At 39.9% G+C, this 26562-nt stretch overlaps 1 protein-coding gene across 1 annotated transcript in view; it reads left to right on the top strand.

Moving 5' to 3' along the window:
• The window catches only part of ELAPOR2 (endosome-lysosome associated apoptosis and autophagy regulator family member 2), a 102197-nt gene that overhangs the window by 27721 nt on the left and 47914 nt on the right, over nt 1-26562 (top strand). Inside the window, exon 2 of the mRNA XM_042469516.1 lies at nt 22438-22558. Within this exon, the coding sequence (XP_042325450.1) occupies nt 22438-22558 (121 nt within the window). The remainder of the gene's footprint in view (nt 1-22437; nt 22559-26562) is intronic.

Here is a 26562-nt window from a genome sequence, read left to right as displayed (position 1 = left end):
AAAGGAGTTCTGCCACCAGTTAACACCAGTAACACCCGGTGCCAGGGGTGGGACTATCAGGGGGACAGGACTTAGCTTACACCTTCCAGGGGTGGGACTTCCAGTGTGGGACTTCTTCCCCCTGCCCTCCTAGTCCAAAGAAAGCTGAAGGTCTTCGGTGTGTGTGTGGGAGGGTTGGAGACATCTGAAGGCCTGGGACGGCCAGGAAGAGGAGGAACAGGTGTGTACTGCCTCATAATGGTGATGTACCTTGGTTTGTCTTATGATACCGCTACTAGACTGATGTGGTAGGATTAGTTCTTTCCAGTCAGAATCAGAGTTGGAGCCCAGGCTGCGGCACCAAGTGATGGAATTAACCTCAGGTTCATAGAAATTCATGTAATGGGTAATGAAAAAATAGCTTTAGCCTGGGTGGAGTTGATTGACAGCTAATCATTCACTTGCGATGGCAGCATGGTGAACGTTAAATTGCATCTCACCCACTTCTCCCTTATGGGCATCCTTTGAAGATGTTCCGCAGTGATTGACAGCTGTATATATAATTAAGGTTACATTGATTTAGTAGTTGCTTTTATTGGTTCCTAATGCTTTGCTCTCTTTTGTAGCCACTTGTTATGGGAAAAAATACAAAAACCAAGCCAAAAGGCAAGCCACATTGTTGTTTATGGTTTTCTAAAACACCTGTGATATATGTAGCAGCTTACATATTTGAAGTTCCTCTGAATGGCTCATCTGAATACAGTTATTTGCACGAAGTGAAATGAACAGATGCTTTCTTAAGCCCATACTCTTGATAGAAATGTCTCTTCACTTTAGAGTCATGACTCTTTGGACAGGTAACTTGATTTTTTTTGGACGGGAGGGCTTGTATGTATTAAACAGAGCTGCTAGGCTGCAGTCCAAATAGCATGCTTCTTTGTGATACATTTTGGCTCAAATGAAAAAGGTAGCAGCAGTGGAGGCTTCTCTGACCCTGCTGCTTTCCTTGTCCCAATGCTACATCTTCTCCCCCACCTCATGGATCTAATGAGACTCTCATGTTGTCCCATAACAGATATGAAAGGTGCCAAAAAAAGGAAAAGTAGGGCAGGAGAAATTTCAGCTGCCACTTCTTTCACTGTGTTGTGTCTGCATATATTCTGAAAACAGCCTGGAGTATCTTGGCCCTGGAATGTGCATCCTTCTGTGCTGCCTGGTGCAGCTACCTCCGTGAGATATTGGTCACTCTGAGGTCAGAACCAGGTGCCCAGCATCAATTGCGTGGCCAGTCACCTCATCCTGACCTCATAGGTGGTCCTGGATACATGTGTGAACAGCTGCCTGGGGTTGCAATGGAGGTTCCAGATTTTCATTATGTACAAGGGTATTATACCCCAGGTTTGGTGAAGAGCTGGCTGGGCATCATTTCCGAGTGCTTGCACCAGACTTAGGGAATGGACCCTGCATTGTCTGGACAACAAGCACCACCGTACCCAGAGGATAGGGGAGGATGTTTTATTTGGCCTGTAGAGACAGGGCCCCTCTTGTGATAAGCTGTCATAAAGAGGGACTTGTCCATGTTACAGCCTTGCTATTCTAGCTACAGCTGAAGTTCTGCTATGACATCACTGCAGCTGACCTTAAAAATCCTGTCTGCCATGTGTTATGTTACATTATGTTGTGTTTGATTTAATTTATTTAAACCGTATACCCTGCCTTTCTTTGTGCTTTTCCTCCCAATATCAGTACTATAATAGTTGCATAGGAATAGGTTATTTCAGTAAACCTGTTGCTTCCAAACTCTAGAGTGAGAACATTCTAAACAGAAGGCTGTTGTTGGGAGCACCTAGAAGTGGTTATTGCTTTCATTGCTATTATAGCTACTTATTTTTATCATCACTTTTATTATTTACATTTATTAGACATCATTTTTCTGAAGAAGAAAAAAAGACTCAAGACATCTTACAAGAATTAAAATATATAAGATACAGGCTGCCAGATTCAAAAGGGGTCAGGGTTTCTTGAATGTTGATACCTGCAAATGTTTTTGACAGATATTATTTCTGCTATCATTGACTTGCAGAGAGGGGAATGCTGGTATTTGCCTCAAATAATCCTTTTTTTAAAAGGCTTTTTGTAAATGTTAAAATATGGTATGCTGTATGCTACTGAGGTGACCAGGGAAGACTCGATTCAAAAAGCATCTTACCTTTGAAATGTAGTAGATCACCTTGGATCAGTCACTCTCACCATTTTTCATAGAGTTGTGGTAAAGCTTCAATGAGATAGTCCCCATACATGTCACCTTGAGCTTTTTGTAGGAAGGAGGAAAAGTGTGTTCAATAAACCACACTCTGAGCTTTCAGGGTGGAATTGTGGAGCATTAAAAAAATTAATAGAGTAATAAATATTTTGGCAAAATGTCAGTGCAGTTACTGGCATAGCTTTAGTACATATTTGTGGAACATGCTCATGTCTTTAATGGATAAGTGAGGGAAGATAAGGGAAGATTCCATTAAAAGCATTGTTATTCATGCATTAAGCTGCAACTGTTAGTGATCGTTTCTTTGGTATGTGCACTTGCTTTTTTTCATGTTGTTTTTCTTTCCAGTCTAGACTATATTAACCTTGTGCTGGCTCCCTAGTGCTGACTGGAATAAAAAGATAGATGACACCTCTTCCCCTTAGCATGGTGCCATGGTCTGCATTCCAATTCACTCAAACTAACTATTTCGAGCTCAATATTGGGAATTTTGCTTGTATGTACACAGAAAGTGTGGCTTTACTATATATTGATATGCATTTTCCATCTATTTTTTCAAACAGCAAGTGGTTATACTAGCTGTGGGTTTCCATGCTGGTCAGCTTTGAACAATACAATGGTAAAGTGCGAGTGCAAATACTGAGATAAGGTTAATGGGCCAGTGCAACAGTGGTTTGGGGGGAATATTAGAGATATTAGTGTATTTCACAAGCAGAGTAATTAGTATTTGCAAGCAGAAGAGCAACAACTGTTCACACCTCTTCATATAGTCTAACAGCACAACTCTGGCGGGGTATAAATACTATAAATAAATAAATAAATAATAAATAATAGAGTCATGCTGGATGTTCCTAGAGAGAACAGATTAATCAAATCTCTGAGTAATCACGTCTGCAAAAGTCAAAGCTGCAAATGTGGAGAGCCAACTGTAATCAAAATTACACACACACACACAAAATGTCAAAATAAAGCAGAAACCCACAAAGCAATTTAGTGCACATTCATAACATCCAAACACTACTGCATGAGGGAGAGTCAATCCTGAGCAAGTTCATTAAGTCCCAGGATCAAATCTACTTGTGATTTGAGCTAAGCAGAGCCATGTTCATTCTTTCAGTACTGCCTATACCACCATGTTTGCTTGCTAAAGGCCAAAGTAGACTTTATGCAGAGCCCATGGGAGCTCTCGGAAGTGCTACAATGTTTAATGGTTAGTTTCCACAGTGACAGAAGGAACATTTTTCTATAGGCGGCATATGGAGAACAACCCTCCTTTAGACATTTATGGGAGCTTGCCATGTGAGGTCAATGGTTGCCATAGGACTTGATGATTTTCACTGGAACAGTGGTGTTTATCAGACGAGCTCTTAAAGAGGTACTATTCCAGTGTGACTCCTCTAGCTGCCTCCTGTTGCATGCTGGGATTGGCAGTTTTAAGGAGGGGTATTTAGAATTCTCAGGCAGAGAAGTTCAGCTCCTTAAAACTGCCAAGCCCAGCATGCAACAGGAGGCTGCTAGAGGAGTCACACTGGAATAGTACCTCTTTAAGAGCATAGTGTGATAAACATCCATGATAAGGGAAAAAAAGATATGGTTCCCTGTATGCCTGATGAAGGACTTCCAGTGATTGCTCTTAACAATAGAAACATGGCACTTCAAATAATTTTTTTTTCCAGTGTCACACCTAATTTGGCCTTCCTTGAGAGGAGTGTTGCAAGGCATATAAAGAGGTTTCATCATTTGAAACTTGTATTTATCTTTGAAGAAAGACCACTGGTGGAAAGATACAGATTTTTGGACATACCCTCTGTAGAGAAAAGTCATAAGCCAAGCATAGTTGTCCAGACGGATTATGGGGCTCATGGCAGATCTAATAGTGGGGGCTCTGCCACTCTATCCCACAAGGACAAAGGGTGGTGGTGGCAGTCTGGGTAAAAGATATAGTAGAGGCAAATTAATCTGAATAGCCCTGGGTCCATTATCCAATGGTGTATTTCCACTATTTTCTCTGTTTTTGGTGGAGGGAAGTGGACTTCATGGAAATGAAAACCTCAATGCTGGGAACTCTCTTAGAGTAGATTTTTGGCACCACTGAAAGTTGTGGACAGGGAGAGAAAGTCTCAGTTCCATAGGTGGAAACAATGGACTCAGCCAAAGCGCATCACTTGGTCCCAGATCATGTTTCATTGCTAGTCAGAGAAACAGAGATATCTTGGCTCATATTCTATTGAATTATATATGTAGTGGTAAAGTGTTAGCTAACATGGTGGTATAATGGTAAAAGGCCAGATCAAATAGTGCTAAAATGTCACTTTTATAAAGTGCATTTCACCACTAGTGTGTGCCTGGCAAACTGATTGTAATGCTTAGTTGCCATACTGATTTGGAATAAATTGGGATTTAATCTTGCAGTTCTGTTTCATAGCAAATGGAATCCAGTTTTTGGAGCTACAGGGTTTTTTTAATAAAAGGAATGAATACAGAAATAATTGTTTGTCTTGTTCCCATGCTGAGAAATCTGAATGCTTCTTGTTATATTAATTAATTAGTTATAATTCTTTGCATTCTCCTTTTATTCATAGAAATAAAACCAGAATGAAGTAATAAAATCATAATGAGACGATGCTGTAAAAACATAACAGCTTATCTTGCTCTTTATATAGGGCAGCTGATGTCTATTTATTTAAAGTTTTTTAAAATGCTCTTTTCAACCTTCTCTGAAAAAGGCACCAAGACATTTAGAATCTTAAATGCTACAGTGCAAGAGGAGAGATTGTTGGAAAGAAGAAAAACAACACTTCGAAAGGGATAGGGAGGGAACCGTTCCCTAACTGAACTTTTCAGAAGCCCAGTAAAAAGCTGGGGTTTTAAATCAGTCTTATCTCTCCATGGCTCCCGTGAAAATAAAGGAAGTATTGTTTATTGCCTAAGGTATATACTTCAAGAGGGAAACATCTTTCAGAGAGAGAGAGAAAGAGAGAGGGGGGTTCAGACTGACCAGTCATTAGCCTTAGATGATCTGAATGTTAAGATGATTTATGTGAGACTGAAACTCTATTGAACCATTGTGTTTTTGTGGCAAGCAAACAGACCAGGAAGCAAAATCTATTAGCCTTTTCTTCTCTGTCATGATTTCAAGCATATTCCACATGTAGAGGGCAACTTCAGTGGGAGGGTGGTGGCCAAATTTCAGCTAACTTGGTGTTCATAACAAACATATGTTCATATGGTGTTGGTTTTGCCTGTTATGGCTGGGGTGTGTTTGTGAAACATTTATCTATTCACACATGCATATGTGCGCACACGTGCGTGCATGCATGCATGCGTGCGCACACACACACAAACTCTTAGAGCTTTGCTCAGCCAAAACCCATAAGAATTATAATCTGAAGGCAACCTTAAAAAGCAGTATATAAATGTCCCAAGAAAGGAGATTTAATTGGAACCATCTAATTCATTATATTGCCATGGTGCTGTTGCTTCTTCTAACATGGTCTCCTGAGGAGCTCAGAAGGTGTTCATGCCACCCACCTCACCTGCTGTCTCCTAGGCAACAGTATAGATGTTCGTTCTCCTTTTCCACATTCATGGAGTGCTGTGAGCTGGCCCTCATTAATTTCTTCTTGTCCTTGAGTCTGAACATTTGTTACCCAATGGGTGGTCATTTGAAAGGAGCAATAATTGAAGAAGTAGGAGACAGTCTTTTGTGGGATGTATCATATAGATTCTGTTGATTTTCAATGTTTAAACTACAGCAACTATGTATTCCTTGAAGCTAAACTTTCCTTTCTTCTTTCTTGAAAGCAAGCACCTGGGAAGCATATCTGAATCAGGCCTAGTTTTGTGGCAGGAGGACTCAAAGCCTCCGCCTTGTTTTGCCCTTAATTCAGTTCCCTTGAAGAGACTTAAAAAGGCAAGAAGAAATACTTCCATTAGGAGCACCCTGCATGCCATTGTTGTGTGCCTTCAAGTTGTTTTCGACTTACGGTGACCCGAAGGCGAACCTATGGCAAGATTTGTTCAGAGGGGGTTTGCCATTGCCTTCCTCTGAAGCTAAGAGCATGTGACTTGCACAAGGTCACCCAGTGGATTTTGTGGCTGAGCTGGGAATTGAACCCTGGTCTCCAGAGTTGTAGTCCAACACTCAAACCACTACACCATGTTGGCTCATATGTGAGTCAAATCGTTTGAGTGCATGCTCTGCAATTGATGCAGGCTGTGGGGTTCCTTTTAGAGACTCCCTTAAAGTGTTATTCTGAGATTTTTTAAAATTCAAACCAGCTTGCAAGGATCTATAGATTTTAATTGATTCAGTGTCACTGAGGGATGGTACATAACCTGCAGGCCTACAGGGTCTTAAGTGTGTCCCCTAAAGGAGCCTTGGCTCTCATTGTGCTGCAGAATTTCTTCTCTCCCACCAGCATCCCCCTAAATTTCATGTACATTGCTCTTTCCTGCGTTTGCCAGCTGCCAGCAATGAAGGAACAGTTTGTATCAGGATTGCTGGGGAAGAGAAAAGGCTCAAAAGAAGAGAAAGAGGATCAACATGACTCTTGATCCCGAGCAGGCATCACTGTGCAGTCCTCAGGGCTGAAAAGATTGTACACTCTGCCCTCTGCTACTTTCTTGCTGCAAGGGAGCCCTGGTGGCACAGTGGTTAAATGCCAGTACTGCAGCCACAAGGTTGTGAGTTCGATTTCAGGGCTCCCAGGTTGACTCAGCCTTCCATTCTTTTGTAAATTGGTAAAATGAGTACCTAGCTTGTTGGGGGCAATTGGCTTACAGATTGTAAACCCCTTAGAGAGTGCTAGTTCACTATTAAATGGCATAGAAATGTAAATGCTATTGCTATTGTTGTTTCTATTCCTGGTCTGAATCTCATCCCACAACAGAAAAATACAGGAACCAGTGTTATTTCCCAGCAAAGCTATTTACAGCTACCAGTGGGAGGAGAGGGAGAGGGATGGGTCAAGTCAGTGCAACTAGGGGAACCGATGAACCCTATTCCTGCTGCTTGCTGTTGTGTGCCTTCAAGTCATTTCTGATTTATGGTGACCCTAAGGCTAACCTATCACAGAGTTTTCTTGCTAGGATTTGTTCAGAAGGACTTTGCCTTTGCCCTCCTCTGAGGCTGAGAAAGTGTGACCTGCCCAAGGTCACCCAGTGGGTTTCCATTACTGAGCAGGGATTCAGATCTTCATCTCCAGAGTTGTAGTCCAATGCTCAAACCACTGTATCATGCTGGCTGTATTCCTAATGCTTCTTTTGGGTAAAAGTGAAAATAATGGAAGAGCTGATTATGGCTCTCCTGAATCTTGCCTCGTTGCACTGAGAGTAAGATTTCTGGCTATATTAAATGTTTTTGCACCCATTAGAATATGAAATGAGTGGTGTAACAAAGGTTGGGGAGAAAGGGAGAATCTGCCCTTGATGTGATTGGAAATAGAAAATGTTATTATCTATTGACCCATTTGAAGCTCCCAAGTGTTTATTTACTTTAAAAAAAATATGTGTGATGTCAGGTGGAGGATTAGAGGTGGAGAATGAGGAGCTTGGCTTGGATATAGAAATGACCGATTATTGCACTGTGCAGAATTTTCAGTCATTTTATGGTAGAGACGTGGTGTGAAGTAGTTTGAAGTCTTGTGACAGAAGTAAAGTGGTAATGGATTGTGGATAACATCATTTGGGGAAAGTGGGGAGCCTTTATCATGGCTGAGATGAAGGGAAGCCAGAGGGGTTCCAGTCCTATTTGTAGTGCCCCCATCACCCTTTCCTTCTCTTTACTTGTGCCTGGTTGCACCATCCTGAGCTCCCATCCTACAGCAAGAACATAATCACAGAGCTAGACTGATTCAAGATTCCTTACCCTGGATCCATGAACCTGTTAGGATGATGCCAGTTAGATGTGTCATGGGGATACTGCTCCAAATAGCAGCTGTTGTGCTGTCCCTGTTTTGGGTATAGATTTCAGCACCTTGGATAGTTCCTTTATAGACTCAATCATGGAGTAGATGCACTACTTCCCTCACATGGATGATACTAGTCTCCTTTGGTAATGAATTTCTGCACATTTCTCTTTAATATCCAGGCACATTTTTCTGTGTTATGTCTAACTTTTACCCACACTTAGTAAACACCAATAATATGGCATAAAGGCTGGGGAAATTACAGGTGTGCTAAAGTTGTGATTCAATGATATGGTCAAAATTTTGGGGGAAAATATTTGTGGCCACAACCATTGGCCATGCCATCTTAAAACTGATGGAAGGTTTGACAGAAATAACTTTCCCAGCCTTTATACATGGTGCTTGTAAGTATTATAGGGAGAGGTGGGGGAATTCAACTCAGGGCTACATTTTTGGTATCAGCTGTATGTCAAAGATAACATCTCATTCCCCACTTAATTTCAAAGAACTTGAATTTATGCTGATTTAAAGCCACAAAGAGCTAGAAATGACTTCAGCTGGGAATGTTTTGTCTGATTTGTAGTTTACAGCTAGAGCTGGCTTTATTTTATTACCCTTAGATTTGTTGTTTCAAGCTCCATTGCATGAAGCAGAATGTAATATACAAATCACTTGGATATAACTAGGATCAAAACATAATGGAACATTATCTATGAGCTGTCTTAGGAACCTCTGTAGCATACAAGATTAGGCATAAATAATCAATAGCTGGTTAAAGTAATTTAACTGCTCATTCACCTCCCACGAAAGACATTTGTTTAGAACAGGGTTAGGCAACCTAGTATCCTCCAGATGTTTTGGCCTACAGCTTCCATAAGCCCCAGCCAGCATCCCCAATAATCGGGGATAATGGGAATTTCCTTCTAAAACAACTGGATGGCAACTGTTTCTTTCTGTGTTACTCACTCTCATGTTCGTAACTTACTGTGGGAGGTTCAATCCTAAAACACCTTGTTGTTAACTTTATTTATATCCCGCCTTTTCCCCACTGGGGCTCAAGACAGCTTACATATTGAAAAGATTACAATTAGAAACAAGCAAAAAGTCAATATCAACAGCAAATTAAGCTGTTACCCATATTAAAAACATACACTCTAAAAAACCTATTTAAAAAAGTCTTTGTCTGCTGACCGAAGGACTACAAGTAGGAGCCCATCCTAGGAGGATATCACACGACTGAAACTGGAAGTATGATCCATTGTCATCTCGAATGCAATCATGCATATTCATGTTATCGTGCAAAAGGTTACTATACACGATCGCTGGCAGTCCGAACGCACTCCGAACACAATCACGTGTCAATCCACAGTTAAGTAAATTCGGTGAACTAGCGAAGTCACAAATCCTGTTACTAGGCAACTTCACACTCAGTGCGCTGTTGTTTGGTGTGATGTACATGTCTCCTTTGGCCCTGGTCCTCACCCCCCCCCCAAAAAAAATCTGGAAGGGGGGTTCCCATGAAGCCACACTACAATTCTGCTTCAATTTTGCTTCTGCTTGTCCTTCAGCATTGCTGCTGCCTGCTAATTAAGAGGCATGGACAGGGAATATATTGGATAACCATTATATTCATATTTTAATGTGACAAGAGTGAATATATGCTCATTTTAACGTGAATAGAGCATGTTCTTTCATCCATTCGTTCTGCCCCCCTTCCAACCTCTTTTGTAAATTGTGGGGTTCCTTGGTTCCTCTCTCTCACTCGCCTAAATATGCTATGCCCCACTCATCAGGAGTCTCACTGAGCATGCACAAGGGTGCCAATTCACAATTAAGAACCCACCGATGTGATGGCTTATGTTGCACAGAATCTGGGACGCATTCGGGGGCCATTACAGCGAATTTAAGATGTGATAAGTAATCACGTAATTATGTGAATTTTTGAATTGACCTCGCTATCTTCTCTTTTGAAATTGAGAGCCGTCCATCCAATTTGATAAACTCCTTAGTCTCCCTTGGGAGGGATTTCCAGAGCCTGGGGGCTGCCATTTAAAGAGCCTCATGTCAGGTTCCCAGCAACCTTACTTGTGAAGGTAGTGGAACTAAAAGAAGGGCTTCTCCTGTAGATCTCATTTTCCTGGCAAGGGAGATACAGTTTGTCAGATAGCCTAGACCTAAGATGTTTAGAGCTTTGAATTGTGCCTGGAAATTGTCTGGTAGCCAGTGGAACTGTTGGAGCAGAGGGATAAATGATTCCTATAACCAGCCCCAGTTAGCACTCTAGTTGCAGCTGTTTGTACCAACTGAAGTTTCCAAACACCCCATGTAGATCACATTACAGTAATGCGAACAGAATGCAACCAAAGCATGTTTTGTCACGAGCAGATCAGGCATCTCGAGGAATAGGTGCAGTTGGCACACAAGTTTTAAATGTGCAAAAGCACTCCTGGCCACTGCAGAAACCTGGGCCTCCAGGTTCAGGGGTGAATCTGGGAGTACACCGAAACTGTGAACCTGTGTCTTCAGAGGGAATGTCAGCCTATGCAGCCCAGGCTGTATCCCTATTCCTTAATCTGCCTTTCAACTCACAACACAATACAATTAGATCAGACTTCATATATACTGATATGTGGAGCTCTGTTCCATTCAAGAATCCATCCTAGCCCTAATTTATACCACCAACACTCACTTTATTAAATGTAGCCATTTTAAACAAGTATCAATCTGACAAATCTAAAGGGAATGAATCACATTTGATGCTACACATGGTTAGCTATTAGGGGATGACCTTAATGATGAGTATTGAAAGTGTCATGGCAGCAACAATAGTAAATGGAGTTAGCTTTGAAACACAGGCATAAAGAAACAAGAGCAGGGGTTGTTATCCCACTGAGGTGGCAGTCTCAGGTAGCAAATGAGGGTGGTCGGGAGTAGAGAAAGTTAGCAAAATGTTGGAGGAGAGAGTTATAACTTTTTTGTTACTGGTAGCCTGCTCTGCTCCATCCTACCCAGCCGTGGTGCTCAGATGTAGCAGAGGATAGTATCCTGTCATTTAGCAGTTCTTGCTACCTTCCAAAACTACAGTTAGGTAGTGAGAAGAGGAGGTCATCTTATTCACTTCAGATAGCAGAGCTATTGTTGCTGTTCCTTACCTCTGGCTAGCAGAGGTGTAGTGCTTATCTTGATAAATTTCCCATTTTAGTTAATAGTCACGGGTGGACCCATCCTCCATGCAGATCTCATTGGTGTCTATACATGTGTGAAATATACTCAGAGAACTGTGCTGATTTTATAAGCAAGTGATGAACTCATCCTCACGTGGTTGGTTTGTCTCCTTGCTTCTGTGAGGCAGCATCACTGCTGTGAGAATAAAGAAAGAGAGAGTGTTTTCTCAGTATCAGCCTAATTAGTTCGAAAAGATCATTGGAGCATTTGACTGGGTCAGATTTTCTCTCTCCATCACCCTGTCTTCCTAATCCTTCCTTTGTTCTTTTCTTAAATAAGCTTTAGGCTTTCCTTTTTAGAGGCACATCTAATTCCTCTCCACATATAAATATAGATAGCACATGGATCTCTAAAGATTATAGAAGCCCCTTTTAGCAAAGGATCTCTTTTAATAGCCCTGCAAGCTGTTAATCGGGTTAAATTGGGGGGAAAAACATCCTGGAAGCTATAACACAGACTTTCCCCAGCCTGGTGCCCTCCAGTTGTTTTGTATTATTGCTCCTATAATCCCAGGCAGTGTCCTGTCTGGGAATAACAGGAGAGTTGCATGGAGACAATGGAAATTATAATTCAGAAAATCTGGAGGGTATAGTGTTGGGTAAGGCTGATGAAGTCTTAAAGGAAAAGGCAGAGGGGGCAGGGATTGCCTGCTTGCAACAATTATTCATGCAGCAAGAGGCAAGATAACTGCCTTGTTTTGGTTTCTAGTGTTCATGGTCAAAAGATAGTTTAGTTAGAATATCTTCTGTTTCTATAACCAAAACCATTTCCCAAGGTTTCATCAAACTAAACTGTAAACAAGAAGTACAAACCAGTTTAAAGCCTTGGAAACGATAAGGACGTGGTATGGTGTACATAAGAACTTAAATACCCTAAATGCAACAGATCCTGTCTGATCTTGGAAGCTAAGCAGGGTCAGCCCTGTTTAGTACTTAGGTGGGAGACTGCCAATGAATATCAGGTCTACTGTTGCTGTTAACTGCCTTCAGGCTGACCTTGACTCATGGTGACCCTATGGATGAGACATCTCCGAGACCCCTTATCCTCCACTCCTGTGCTTAGGTCCTTCAGACTCAGGCCTGTGACCTCTCTAATTGAGTCCATCCATCTGGATGTGGTCTTCTCTTTCTACTACCTTCAACTTTCCCTGAGCATTATTGTCTTTTTCAGTGAGTCATGACTTGTCATGATGTGGCCAAAGTACAACAACCTCAGTTTGTTATTTTGGCTTCCACTGAGAGTTCAGGCTAGATCTGTTCTAGGATTCATTTGTTTGGCTCCTTGGCTGTCCATGGTATTCTCAGCATTCTTTTCCAGCACCACATTTCATGATTTGATTTTCTTCTTATCTGCTTTCTTCACTGTCCAGCTCTCATGTCCTTACATGGTAATGGAAAATACAGTGCTTTGAGCAATTCTAATTTTAGTACTCATTTGCACGTTAAGATCTTATCTAGTTCTTCATAGTTGCCCTTCCCATTCCTAGTCTTCTTCTGATTTCTTGACTTCAGTGTCTGCTTTGATCATTATTTGTTCCAAGGTACGGAAAGTGTTTACTATTTCAATTTCTTTGTTATGTAGGTTGAATTTATATAGATCCTCTGTGGTCATTATTTTTGTTTTATGTTCAGTATAATCTGCCTTTGCATTTTGTTGTTTAATTTTCGTTAGTGATTGTTCCAAGACTATGATATTTTCCACTAGTATTATGGCAGGGGTAGGCAACCTTTTTGACCCAGGGGCCAGGTTGCTGTCCCTCAGACAACTGGGGGGCCGAAGCCAAAAAAGAAATAATTAAATAATATTTTTAAATTTTTTATTTTTATTTTGACATATAAAAATTGCAAATCGTACAGTAACATTAAAAATGCAAAAGAGCTACTACAACATATACAGATCTCACATAACCATCCTTAATCCTGCTCTCTATCATGTTACTATCCACTATGTACTTCCTTAGGCTGTAACTCAAATTCCCACCTATTGTTTCTATTAACAGTCTACTAACTCTCATTGTAATAAACAATTACATCCATTAGATCTATTAAAAATAAAATATATCAGTGCCTAGCGAAATAACTTTAAATTAAGATTAATCTTCATACCCAAATGCTATTTAAACCTCTATTGATCTGTTTCATCGTGTCTTTGTCTCATAATTCAAATGATCGACATTCCCTTTTCTCTCTTAGTATATAATTCTTCCAAGGGTTCCAAACCTCATAGTGTGTTTCTAATGTTTCTTTACTTAGTAGCACTGTCAGTTTTTGCATTTCGCAGATTTCCATCACCTTTAATCTCCAATCATCTACTGTTGGACTATCTTCATTCTTCCAAAGCTTGGCAAAGACCATTCTGGCTGCGACAATGAGGAAAAATAGAAGTTGCTGTCCCTCAGACAACTGGGGGGGCCGAAGCCAAAAAAGAAATAATTAAATATTTTTTAAAAAAATTATATAAATAAATAAACCGGGACAAATGTAGGAGAAAATTTTCAAATGGAGGACACTTTTTTTTTAAAAAAAAAATGGAGGACACACAAAAAAAATTGCTGATTTTTAAAAAATGTTAATATAAATGGATGTTTCTGAGGCTTCTATAGACAATTGCCCCCCTTGCCCACCGCTTGCCTGTCTCCTCCTGATAGGCTAAAGGCCCCGCGCCCTTGCATGAGAGGCCAAAGGCCCTGGCGGCAATCGGCGGCAGGACCGAGCTGGGGCCGGTTCCAAGGCCTCGCTGAGCCGGATCTGGCCCACGGACCGTAGGTTGCCTACCCCTGTATTATGGTGTCATCTGCATATCTTAGATTGCTGATGTTCTTTCCTTCTATCTTCACTTCTCGTTCTTCTGAGAATACCAGATGCTGTAGGCTATATTCCAGATGAAGAAAATGGCTAAACCACCAATGAGTATTCCTTGACTAAGAAACCCCTATGAAATTTATGGGATCAACAGGTGACTTGAAGGTGCGCGTGCGCACGCACACACACACACACGCACACACAGTAGCTAGGAGGTTTGATTCTTAGTGTTTCCCACTATGGGAATAAAAAAAATGAAATAAAAAAACTGACTCACATATCTCGCTCCAATTATTCTCTGGTTGACACATACATGTGAATCTGTCCATTTTCATAACTTTATCTCTCATGATTTGATTATCCAGAAATTCATGACTTGTAGTAATGAGAGCTAAACTGGACACGTGAGCAGCAGCAATGCCATTGCTCAAAGCTGGTTTTGCAATCAGATGCACATGTAGAGACTGGGGTCCAGCTTTTAGAGCAAAACGGGGGTGCAAGATCCACACACCTGGGAGATCATCAATGGAAAGGTTGGGCATACTGGAATTGCAGGACCTGATACTGAATCCAGCCTTCTGGGTTGGACAGCATCCTGATGTTTGAAATGTCTCTCCAAAGACTTAGTTACTAGCAGTAACATCTATAAAATAAATGATAAGGATCAATTTTCTACATATAGCCAGGACCCTTTGTGTTGAGTACATGAATCTAAATGCATTGCCAATGTAACCTAGATTCAGTGTCCAGGAAAAAGGAATTCTGGTGCCACCATGAATTATGCAAACCATGTAGGCTTGCAGAACTTGGTATACATAATTTATTCTTCCATTTGCAATTTTATTTAATTTTTCTGCTTATGCTAGTCATGGGGGAGGGCTAGAAGGCATGCAAAATACTTTAGGTAAATGGAACTGCTGGAAGGTCTTTTACCCCACCCCCCTTGTTATCTTGGAGAATTCCAAACTCAGCTGGTGTACAATAGGGATGTAATTCTTCTCTAATTTTTTTCTCAAAGAAAGCAACAAGTAATTTTAAGATTTTTTTTCTGCCTCAAGAAAGTCTTTGAACTCAGTTTTCATATCCAATGCATTGCCAATGTTCAGTTTTCAAAGGCTATCCACAGTTTTGGAATTATTCTGTGCAAAATGCACACATTATTTGCACAGAGAACATAATTTTTCTGAATAGGAAGCAGCATTTTTCTGTGTAGAAAATAATATTTTCAGTGTATTCCTGCATGACAGGGGGGTTGAACTGGATAGCCCTTGTGGCCTCTTTCAGCTCTATAATTCTAACTCCCATCAGCCTCAGCCAGCATGACTATTATCTGTGGTTTCTGATGATGATGAGTTGAATGCATGTGGAAAGCACTAGGCTGAGGAACATTACTGTGCATGCTCCTGGAGGTAAATACATGGAGGCTATGAGATGTCTCTTTTGGACTGATGCATCTTAGTACAGGATAGGTTTGGGTTTTTTTTTAGAATCATTAACATATCCTGTTTTTAAACCACAATGTACACCCATGTTTGCTGTTGCAACAACATGCTATCCTGTGTTCATGTCTTTGTCCATTCATAACTCCAGCATAATAAATTATGCTGTTTGACTGCATGCTATTTTATTCAGAAGGGCGTCTTGCTGTTATTGCTAGGTGTGTGTGCATAGGGATTACAACCTTAGCATAAAACTTGTTTGATTAACCTATATGGCACATTGATGGCAGCATCAGTGTTTCAGAACCTGGCTGCATATTGCACCCACTTTGTGATGAGTGTCCTTGAGAATATGTATGGCTGCCTCTTAGCAGTCAATGAAAACTGAAACAGCTTGCCTTGATATTAGGATGTGAGGAAAGGATATACAGATTATTTATGATTCTTTCTAGTTATGCCTGTTGATGTCTCCCTTGTTCTTTTTCGTTGGAGGGAAATTATTATTGCCTGGTGAATTTCCATAAAATTTAGTTTTTGCTGTGAAAATTGCTGTTTTTGAAAGAAGCAAAAGGTGTGCCTCTCTTCTACTTCCAGTCTTTTTGTCTACATCTCCCCAGGCAACATTTACTGTGCTCTGTGATAGCTTTCTTTCTACTTACAAAAGACTATATTATTGCTTGCTGCATTTGGGGTCTTTCAGAGGATGGGCTGATGTTAGATTTGGAATGATTTTGTCTCATTGCCCGTACTTTGATAGGGTGTTGGGAGAAGGGGTGCACCCCCTTTGCCAAGACAACCCTGCTTTGTCACACTGCACTATTCTTTGCCTGTTCATACAGTATAGTAACACTTTCATCCTGACCCAACGTCACAGCCACAGTTGAGACAGGTTGAGGATGTGGAGCAGATGATACTTTTCACTTGCACAGCATGACTTTGAATAGGATATGCTCTTGGGTGCTCATGTTCTATCATACAACATTTAGACAGGACCTTAGTGTTATGCAGCTGTGGTGGTACAATGTATGGATATATTGATGTATCAAAACAAAAGGCAGAGGCTAGAATGTTAGATCTGAAAATTAATTTGATAATGCTTATCATTATAGATTGGGAAAATAATCCACTGCCATCAAAATTAATAATTGAATATGTTCAATTTATGGAATCATCATTAATTAATAGTATGCTTAATTAGCTAGCCTCCATGGGATGCTGCAGACATGTGATTTGAAGAAAATGGCTTGTTGTTGTTGTTGTTGTTCCTAGAGGTCACATTTTATTGCTGGTCTCTTCAAAAATCCTCTTTTACTCATTCTAAGGTTGCTTTCCTCAAACCTGGTATTTCCCCCCCAATGAATTACAAAGCCTGTAATATCATTCTTGCAGGAGATTGGGGGAACTTCAGCATATATGGAAACTGTCAAGTTGGGAAATCTTGACCTAATGTAAGAGAACTTTTCTTTCAGCCTGTTCAATTGAGTTGTGTCACTGTTCTATATCTGTTCTTTGCTTGCTTTTCCAACACATGGTTTACTAAAGGATACTAAGGAGTGATGTTAATGCTGGGGGGGGGGGGATTATGCAGCCCTCCAGATGTTGTTGAACTGCAACTAGTAGTTCAACCACATCTGGAGGCTCACAAGATTCCCAAGCCTATGTTGGAGGTTAGTAATGTGTTAATTTTATTTAGAGGAGTCAGCAAGAAGATATTGTTTACCAAGGCCAGCCAATGAATCAAGAGTGGAGAATCCTTAATCAGATTTTTAAATGCTTCTGAACATACGCAGGTCATTGTTTTAAATGTTTATAGCTGAATCACTGCATGTTCTCTGTCTTTCAACAAACTATCAAGAAGTATGATCTAGAAAGTTCAGTAGCAAAACACTTTTTTTTTGTTAAACTCGATGCAACTTATGTTTGAGAAGGTTTCTTTAAAAAAAGAAAAGAAAAATATAGCGAGGGATGGGAGGGTGTCAAATGAGTTATCTGTGGCTTTGGCCTCCAAGCTCCAACTTTAGCAAATCATTCTTAATATATGATGCGTTGAAAAGGGGTGGTGGTGGTTGTTGAACAGCAGAATGGGAGGGAAAAAGAGAAAACAAAAGGGAAGGAAAAAACAAGAAGATGTAGTGAGATTGTGGGTTATATTTTGCAGCCTAAATATTAATTTTCTAAAACATGCCCTCTCCATGTCTATTTAGAAACAAATGGAGGCTGAAGAAAATTTTTCAAGTGTCCAGCACTGTCTGAACACTAATAAACACACTGAAGGGATTTAGTGGGATTTACTACTGGATAGGTTAGCACTTGGTGGGACACTATAAATGAATACCAAGTGCTGTGGGCTATATTTCAGAGGAAGGAACTGGCAAAACCACTTCTGAATATTCCTTGCTTAAGAAAATCCTAAGAAATTCATGGTCTCACCCTAAGTCGACAGGCAACTTGAAGTTGCATACACACAGAGAGACAAAGGGAAGGCATGGGCTTGCCTCCAAACTAATAGCTCCAACCTTACTAAAACCCTTTGCCAAAGTATGTGTGTGTGTGTGTAGGGGGAATAAAGAAGCACAGAGATCAGCCCATGTTTTGGTTTAAGGGGGAAAGAGGTGAGGAAGCATAGATAACTGTTGCTATTGGGAAGCAAAGTAGAACAAGTGTTGGAAGCAGAATAAGCAGAATAATAGTAGCTGGTTGCCTTCATGCCATTGGATGGTGAATCTGCTTCAACTTTTCATGTGAACTTTGAAGAAGCTACTTAAAATGCTAAATCATTTTTGAGGATAGTGTTCAGCACCCTGGATTACTCCTTAAAAGTTCAAACTATAAAAACCAGGGTAGATTCATATCCCCATTCACATAGGAGCTATCAGCTGCTACTGTTTTTACAATGGCATCTCACTGAGCTAAATAGTTGTCAGAGGCAAATAGCTGATCCTCTGTTTGGTCTGTGGATGGAAAATGTTCATTAACATCAGACAAGGCATACTATCAACAAACTGAAGTGATGATCATTGCCTACTCAACCCCCTCAAAAAGGTTCATCTTGAAGAATCCTAATAGTATTACAATTAGTACTAGAGCTGCAACATTTCTTTAGGTCAGTGCCTTGTATGGCTCAAGCCTGTGCTTGAAAAATTCTTACAGCATCCTTAAAAGTGCAGTTACATTTTCTCTGTCAGAACAGAACAAGGCAAATCTCAGAGAAAGCTGCAGAATGAAAAAAAAAATGCACATCTATTTTTGGCATCGTCCTCCATGTTACTTTCAACCTTTTCAGCTGAACCTTAGAAATTGATTTTGGTTTGCTTCCTGGAATCCTTGGAAATATTTCAGCCTTCCATTAAGAAAATTATACAGGTTGGTTGGGTTTGCAAAAGAAGTATTTCCCTTGAGATCTTAACAGAGAGCCTCAAGATGACCACATTTCTTGCAAAAATGCAAAAGCTAGAAAATGCACAACTCAGAATAATCTTATACCTTTGTTTTGGTACAATATAAGATAATGAGGTATATGCATTTCTTGCCAATCTCTCTTCTATACAGCCATACAAAACCTGTCTTCTCCCACCTCTGGCACACCATTATAAGTAAAAATGATCTTGAAAAAGTTATTGTTTTACATTGCAGTTCTTACAGTCCCCTAGCCAGCAACCATGTTGGCTGTGTGTGTGCATGTGTGTGTGTGTGAGAGAGAGAGGAGTTACAGTTCATGAAAGCAACTTTTCCAAGCTCTGATTGCAATCCACTGCCCATGATCTAAAGTGAACCAGAGGGTTGTTTACTTGGGAACAACAACTGAAAAAAACAGCAGCAATCCAAAATGTTATATGTAGTCTGTCTGTCTATCTATCTATCTATCTATCTATCTATCTATCTATCTATCTAGAGAAAGGAGCACCATTAGAACATGTTTTAGTAGCAGTACTTACAACACAAGTTGTCACCAGAGATCATCACTCTTGGAGCTCTTAATTTCTGGTTGGATTTTGCCAGAAAGCCATAAATCCAAACATACATAAACACAAAGCTGTAACTGATTACTCTTTGGGGACAATTTCACTTAATTTAGTAGTTCTATGAAGCTGAGAATTAACAGCATGCTATTTTATTTTTGAAGTGTTTTTGTGGCCTAATGTTATTTTCACAGGTTGTAGTCATACTTAGAGTAGATCTTTTGCAACCAGTGGGAGTTTTGTTAGACCTAATTGAGTCAAATCCCAATGATTTCAGCAGGTCAGCATATAACTAACTCTGGAACCAACTCATTGCAACATGCTCTACTTGGGGCTACCCTTGTGCCAAATTTGGAAACTTCAATTAGTACAAAATATGGGAGCCAGATTGATCGCCGGCACATCTAGGGCTGAATATATTACACCGACTTTAAAATCTTTACACTGGCTGCCAATTAATTTCCGGGTGCAGTACAAGGTGTTGGTTATAACCTTTAAAGCCCTACGAGGCTTAAGTCCAGCTTACTTGTGGGAACACTTTCTTTCATATAATCCACCTCGCACACTTAGGTCCTCTGGGATGAATCTGCTGCAGCCTAAGAAAACCAGACTGGCTATGGTTACCCAGAGAGCCTTTTCATCTGCCACTCCTAAACTCTGCAATGGCCTGCCGGAAGAAATCTGTCAAATAACTACGGTACTCTTAATACCTTCAAAAAGGCTGTCAGGGCAGATCTCTTCCGACAGACTGACTTTCCACTCCACCAAGAAGATGCCCTGCCTCTAGCTTGATGGTTTCGTTATTGTACTTGATTTTTAATCTGATTTTATATTGGTTTGATTGTTTAATTCTGTTTTAAGCCTGGGAGGGAGGGAGGGGTAGGGGATTGTAATTTTGTAGTTTTATAATTATATGTATTTTATTGTTATTGCTTATGTTGTAACCCTCCTTGATCTACAGGAAAAGGCGGGCTAAAAATAAATTTATTATTATTATTATTGAGAAAATAGTATATTATATACATACATTTTCTTCCTGCAATGGAGATTATTGCATTAGCTTCACTTCCAGGATAGACCCGGGATGTAACTTTCTTAAGGTGAATCTTATTGTCTTCACCCATTGCCAGGGAGTATGCAGCCTGTATACAACGTGGGCTTCTCTGGGCTTGTCCCACATCTTTTCAAGAATGAGAAAATCCCATTTTTAAAAAGTTGTGAGAGAAGCCCAGGTTGTATATGCAGTGCATGCTGCCTGGCGATGGGTGAATGTGATAAAATCCACCTTAAGAAAGTTACATTCTGGGCCTATTCTAGCAACAAACCCAGTGTGATAATCTCCAAATAACTAATCAATTCCAGTTTGTTAAACAAAAGCCATGTTGATTTTCCAGGGCATACATGTGGACGTCAGGTGGGAGAGAATGTGAGGTGTTGGAATGGCCACTTATTAAGTTCTGTTGGGCTTGTGCTGGGCAGGATAGATAGACAACCAGATTTCAAATTTTCTTCTCTGTTTTGTTTTAAGGGGGCAGTATTTTTAAAAGAAAAAAAAAAACCCACACTTCTTCCATTTGTTTGAGAAGGATGAAAAATAACTACATTGGATGCAGGCCAGTGTAGTTTCCTGTGTTGTCAGGGGTATGTTGGGACATGGCAGTTTAGGTGGATCCAAAGCCTGCTCCAACACCCTCTTTTTATCCCCTATCACTGTAGGAGTAGTGACTCTGAAGAAGTGAAAGTGCAAGACATTTCTTACAGTAGACCTACTTGGCCATTTGAGATGAAACTCCACAACATCTAAAAGCACTTCAGGTGCTTCTGTGGGAACTTAGAATTTTTCCTTTAATAGTTACAACAAAGCATTTATACTGAGGCTTTGACAATATGCAAAATTATTTGTATCTGATCACGTACATTGGTTTTCCCCAAGTTTCATTTCACTCTGGATCTGGGCTAGACATCAGCTTCAGCTGAAACCCAAAGAGGCATCAAAGATTGGTAAACATGTGCAGGAAAACAGCAGTGTATATCCCCCCCACACACACACACACAATAGCCTTATTTTCATGTGTTTTGAGATAAACTCTCTTGAAGGAAGTGACTTTTACAATTTACAAATTTTAAAAATACTAAAAATACTGTGTTTTCCATTTTTGCTGTACATCTTATGGGGGTTTCAACACAGACTTTGCTATTGCTTAAACCTTTGATATTAATAGGTTGCTTTTAGAAAAGCATAACCTGATTTGTATATTGTGAGCTTGACAACACAAGGCTCCAGTGTAAGGCAATCTCTATTTATGGGAGCTTTTTTTGTAGAAAATGTGAATATTTCTACACTGTTCTCATGGGCTCATTCTACTGTTTTAATAATTGTTATCTGTGCAGTTATGTGTGATATATGGCTACTTTTGAGGAATATAGTTATGGAGTGATTTCATATATGATCAGGATTATAAATACCATTTCCTGAGCGAGTGCATTTTTGAACCAACAACGAATAAATTTACCCTGCTCTCCACCTTCTAAACTACACTTCCAGCCATCAACATTTGATTTCACACCCTGCCCCTTTCTTTTAGAAATTCTAGTTTTGCTTCATGTTGGCAGGCTCATGTGCAGCAGCTGAAGTCAAAGGTATCCAACAGTTGTAGAAACGTAGAGTCTGTTTTGACCCAACCCTACAAATTGTGCAGTTTCATTTAAGTCCTGACTTTTGGGGTGAATCTTTTAAGACTGTCCAGCCAGGACCTGTTAGTTTAGTATTTTGTATGAAGATGCTTTTCTTTGTTATTACAATTAAATAAAAAGTGTAGTTATGATGGGACTAATGTAATTTTGTTTAAAAATTTCTTGCAGGCAGAGTACCACTTTGAATACACAGAGTGTGACAGCACCGGATCCAGATGGAGGGTAGCAGTCCCAAATCCAGAAGTGGAATGTTCTGGTTTACCTGATCCTGTCAAAGGAAAGGAATGCAGTATGTCTTTTCATTTTATATTATTAAGTACACTATATGCTACTTGACTTTGTTTTGTCCTTCATGTATTTAAGTATGATTTAGACTGCAATCCTAGGCTCATATATTTGAGAGTAAGCTTTAGATTTAGCCTGCAATCAAACAATTTAATGTATTTCATTAAGAACGATAGAGCCTCATATTGGAGAGGGAAGAGTGATTTTTCCTGTCCTCTCCAGAAGTATGGCTACATGCTACAATTAGGGTTTTTTTAAGCCTCCCTTGGCACCAACAGAGGCTAACTGCAGTTGAAAGAGGGGGAGAGAATGCATTTGAGGAGTCATATTCTGAGAGATGAATATAGGAGCAACGTTCCCGAAAATGCCCCCATGCTGCAAAGGTAGGAATGGTAGGAAGGGAAGATTTTTATTTCTAGTTGCTCATTCACCAGGAGGAAGCTGACAGAGGTCATATCTGCTCTAACATTTTGTTTTCTGAGAGATACTCCTCACGTTGCCACCAAACATAGACTAATCAGTAGTGTTTTCTTACACAAAGCATGATGCTTTCTTTAAAAAAAGTCAGCATATTAATGCAAATATGGAGCTAACATGTTTGTATGCTCACTGACATTTCAAATGTCTTTATTTCACTTTCTGTTCTCTATTAAGTTGTGCATTCACATGAGTAACAAGATGCTCAAGGGCAATTTGTGCTTCACATAAAAGAGCTAATCCCTGACAAGGACCATTTCACATCTGGAAGACAAGTAAATCTGTTTTTGCCACTGCATATGACAAAGACCTGTAGTCAGTCATGGTTACCTCTGAAATTACACTTGTGTTTGTATGTGTCATTCACAAAGTGCAAAAATGTAAATATAACATGTGACATTTTCTTTAATGTGCCTCTATAATGCCATGAAATGGCCTTTATAAATAACTGTGTAATGGAAAGCTTTTAAAACACATTTGTTCTATTCATAGGTTAACAATATTTAAATACGGAGATGCTTACGGATATATCCTAGAAATTGTGGGGTTGTTTTTGGGTCTTTAAAGTCCTAATATTCTGAATAAATGAACATTTTTTCATATAAATGACCCACCAATTAAAAATTTGAGATTAATAAGGTAACCAGCAGAAACAGGATCTTCTCAGTGGGTGAAATTATGGCTTTCTCTCCCTAAGTTATGTGTATTTAGCTCCTCTGTTGCTATATCAAGGAACCAGAACAAGTTTCCTTGGATTTTTTTTCTTTTAGTTTTTAGTATACAGTAAAAAGAAAGGCAATACTTTATCAACAATAGTTTCATATTGTTCTAATATAGCTATAATCAGTTAAAATCCAGAGTCCAAATGTGCTGTTAAAATGTCACACTTCAGATTATCATGTGCTTAATAGAGTTATCTGACGCTCTTAATACATTTTATTTGCTTTTATATGGTATCTGCTGTCCTTTTTGTTTTATATGGATAACTGTTGGATTGTAATTTAAAAAACAAACAAATTAGATGTGATGGCTATATTTGATTTTATTAAGATACTTTTATTACTCTTATTCTTTAATTGGGATGTTAGCTCTCTATTAGACAAAGGGTAGAAAGAATATCTATTTTGAAATAAAAAGTTTACACAGTATGGTTGACAGGATTCCAGATACATTTGATATTCATGTATCTTTTGGTACTAATGTCTTAGGAGAATAAGATGCACAGGTTCTCTATGAGGCGAAGAAGTTTTGTCCTATATTTTCTTTGTCCTTCATGGTTAGGATTCAGCATTAAACAATTAATACTGTTGCTGTATTAAAATCTTCAATCTCCTGTTACACAGGTGAACAACTGTTTTGTTCTGAAAATCCAAAACCAGTGTCTGTGTTTGCCTTTGCTTATTCAATTGACATAATTTGTGTAATTGAACTGGCCTGTATACATTTTTAAATTAAGGTTCTCAGCTATAGAACCATTAAGTGGTCAAGTCATCAGGGTTATTTCTGGTGTCGATGGTGCTGAACAATTTGTGCAGCTTTCACTGTCGGCTCAATCCACTGCTTCACACATTGTGTCAGCTGCCAAAGATAATGTTTGCAGAATGTAGTACACTGAAAAATACTTCAATGCTGGATGTAGCATAGTGTGAGGCTCTGCCATGTGTTAGGATACCCAGGGTAAGAAAAAGTCTGTTTGGTTTTTCTGTGGCATTGTGACAGGAGTTTCAGATTAGTAAAGAAGCTTTACTCCTGATTTCTTAAGTCAGTGCTGCTCAAAATGGTGTTCCCTGGCAAGTTTCCGGAAAAGGAAGAAACAATTGTAGTCAATGGGCACAAATATAGTGCCAGTCCCTGGCACACTGGGGAAAAAATAGTTACCAGTCCCCCACCTCAATTAGCCTAAGAAGCATTGTTGTATACAAGCTCTTAGCATCCTTCTCCACCAATCCTGTAACTCAGACCTCTGTCTTTTTGCATAACCAAGACTACAAAGTATTTTCTTTATCCTAACAGGGATGATGAGGAGTGACCATGTTTACCATAGGTCAGCAGATATATGTATTTTTATAATCTTGCAATCCAGATTTATGGCTATTTAAAATCATTTAGTACTGAACTGGATCATAATAAGAAGTCTATTGGATCAAAACATCCCTGTCCAATTTAGTATCCTATTTTCCACATTAGCAAGCCAGATGTCTATAAGAAGATCATGAATAAGCTTGTGATTAACATTTTAATAATTATCCCCATATCATTTGTAACATCTTTGCCTGATGAAGAAGCCAGTGGAGCTCTGAAAGCTTGCAATCTGTATTTTGCACATTTTGGTTGTCCAGTAAAGGTATCCCTGTTCTGTGGATTTTGTATGTTATTGTACTTTGCTAAATGGCCAGCATGGCCCTGGATATGTAGTGTGGATCACTGACAGTGACGGCCCTTTCTCACCATTATCCTGCATATCTAGTGACTGGTACTCACAGGTATGATGCCTGTGGTCTTGGGGGGCAGCATTTGTCCTATCATGCCTCAGCTCAAAACTTCAGGACAGTACTGGCAGCTGGTAGCTACAGTGGAATGGTGAGTCTGCTCTGGGAATTTATTTGAACTTTCCAGAACTATCCAATCCTAACCCCCAAATTTGTTTAATCTTCTAAAGTTCTGACTAAAACCCAGAGTGGATTCACTAGCCAAGTGACAACACAGCCACCAACTACTCATGCAGGGAAAACCAGTTCTAAAGTGGTGGCACTGATGTACTGGAAAGGCCAAGTTGGAAACTGCAGAGTTGGATCAAACCACACAGGGGCTTTCAGGACCTTGGACAGATCACTGCAGCCACAGCTAACTATAGTCACTAAAGGAGAGCTGTTCTCTCAGCAATATGTTGCTGACCTGGCCCTCCCCCTAAACCAGTGGTTTTCAAATGGTGGGGTGGGACCCCCAAGAGGGCACAAGAGTTGCTCAAGGGGGGCATGAGACTTGGAAGCCTTGATGCTTTCTGATCCTTGGAATTCCTGCTCTCTCCTCCTCCTTAGCAAATGTACTTAAATAGATCTGTTCTAATTCAAACAATGTTATTTCCTTATACAATGTTAAAGTATGGATGCACACAAATGTGTGAATGAATATACACATACTAATAAACAAAATATTTTTTGTTCGTGTACTACATTGAGGGGGGGGGGAAACAATGTCTGCATTTACATCTACATGTGGATCCTTCCCCCTCCCCCCCATTCAGTGTAGTATATGAACAAAAATATTTTGTTTGCTTAGTCTGTGTATTCACAAGGGGTCAAAAAGGCAAAAAGCTTCAGAACCACTGCCCTAAACACATATTCTTTATGGAACTTTAGGTTTTTCTTAAAAGAGCCTTTGCCAGAACCTGAACTTCTGGATTCTGTGTTGTAGGCTGCGTTGAGCAATCTGGCTTAGGATGTACTGAGCTAGTGGCCAGTACTTCAGTGGATGATGCTTTCTGAGTCCTTCTCTGAGCCAGAGAGTGATTGGAGGACAGAGGACATGAGA

This window comes from Sceloporus undulatus, chromosome 5, assembly GCF_019175285.1.
Source record: "Sceloporus undulatus isolate JIND9_A2432 ecotype Alabama chromosome 5, SceUnd_v1.1, whole genome shotgun sequence".
Classification (NCBI taxonomy): Eukaryota; Metazoa; Chordata; class Lepidosauria; order Squamata; family Phrynosomatidae; genus Sceloporus; species Sceloporus undulatus.
This window is presented reverse-complemented; position numbering and strand designations above follow the sequence as displayed.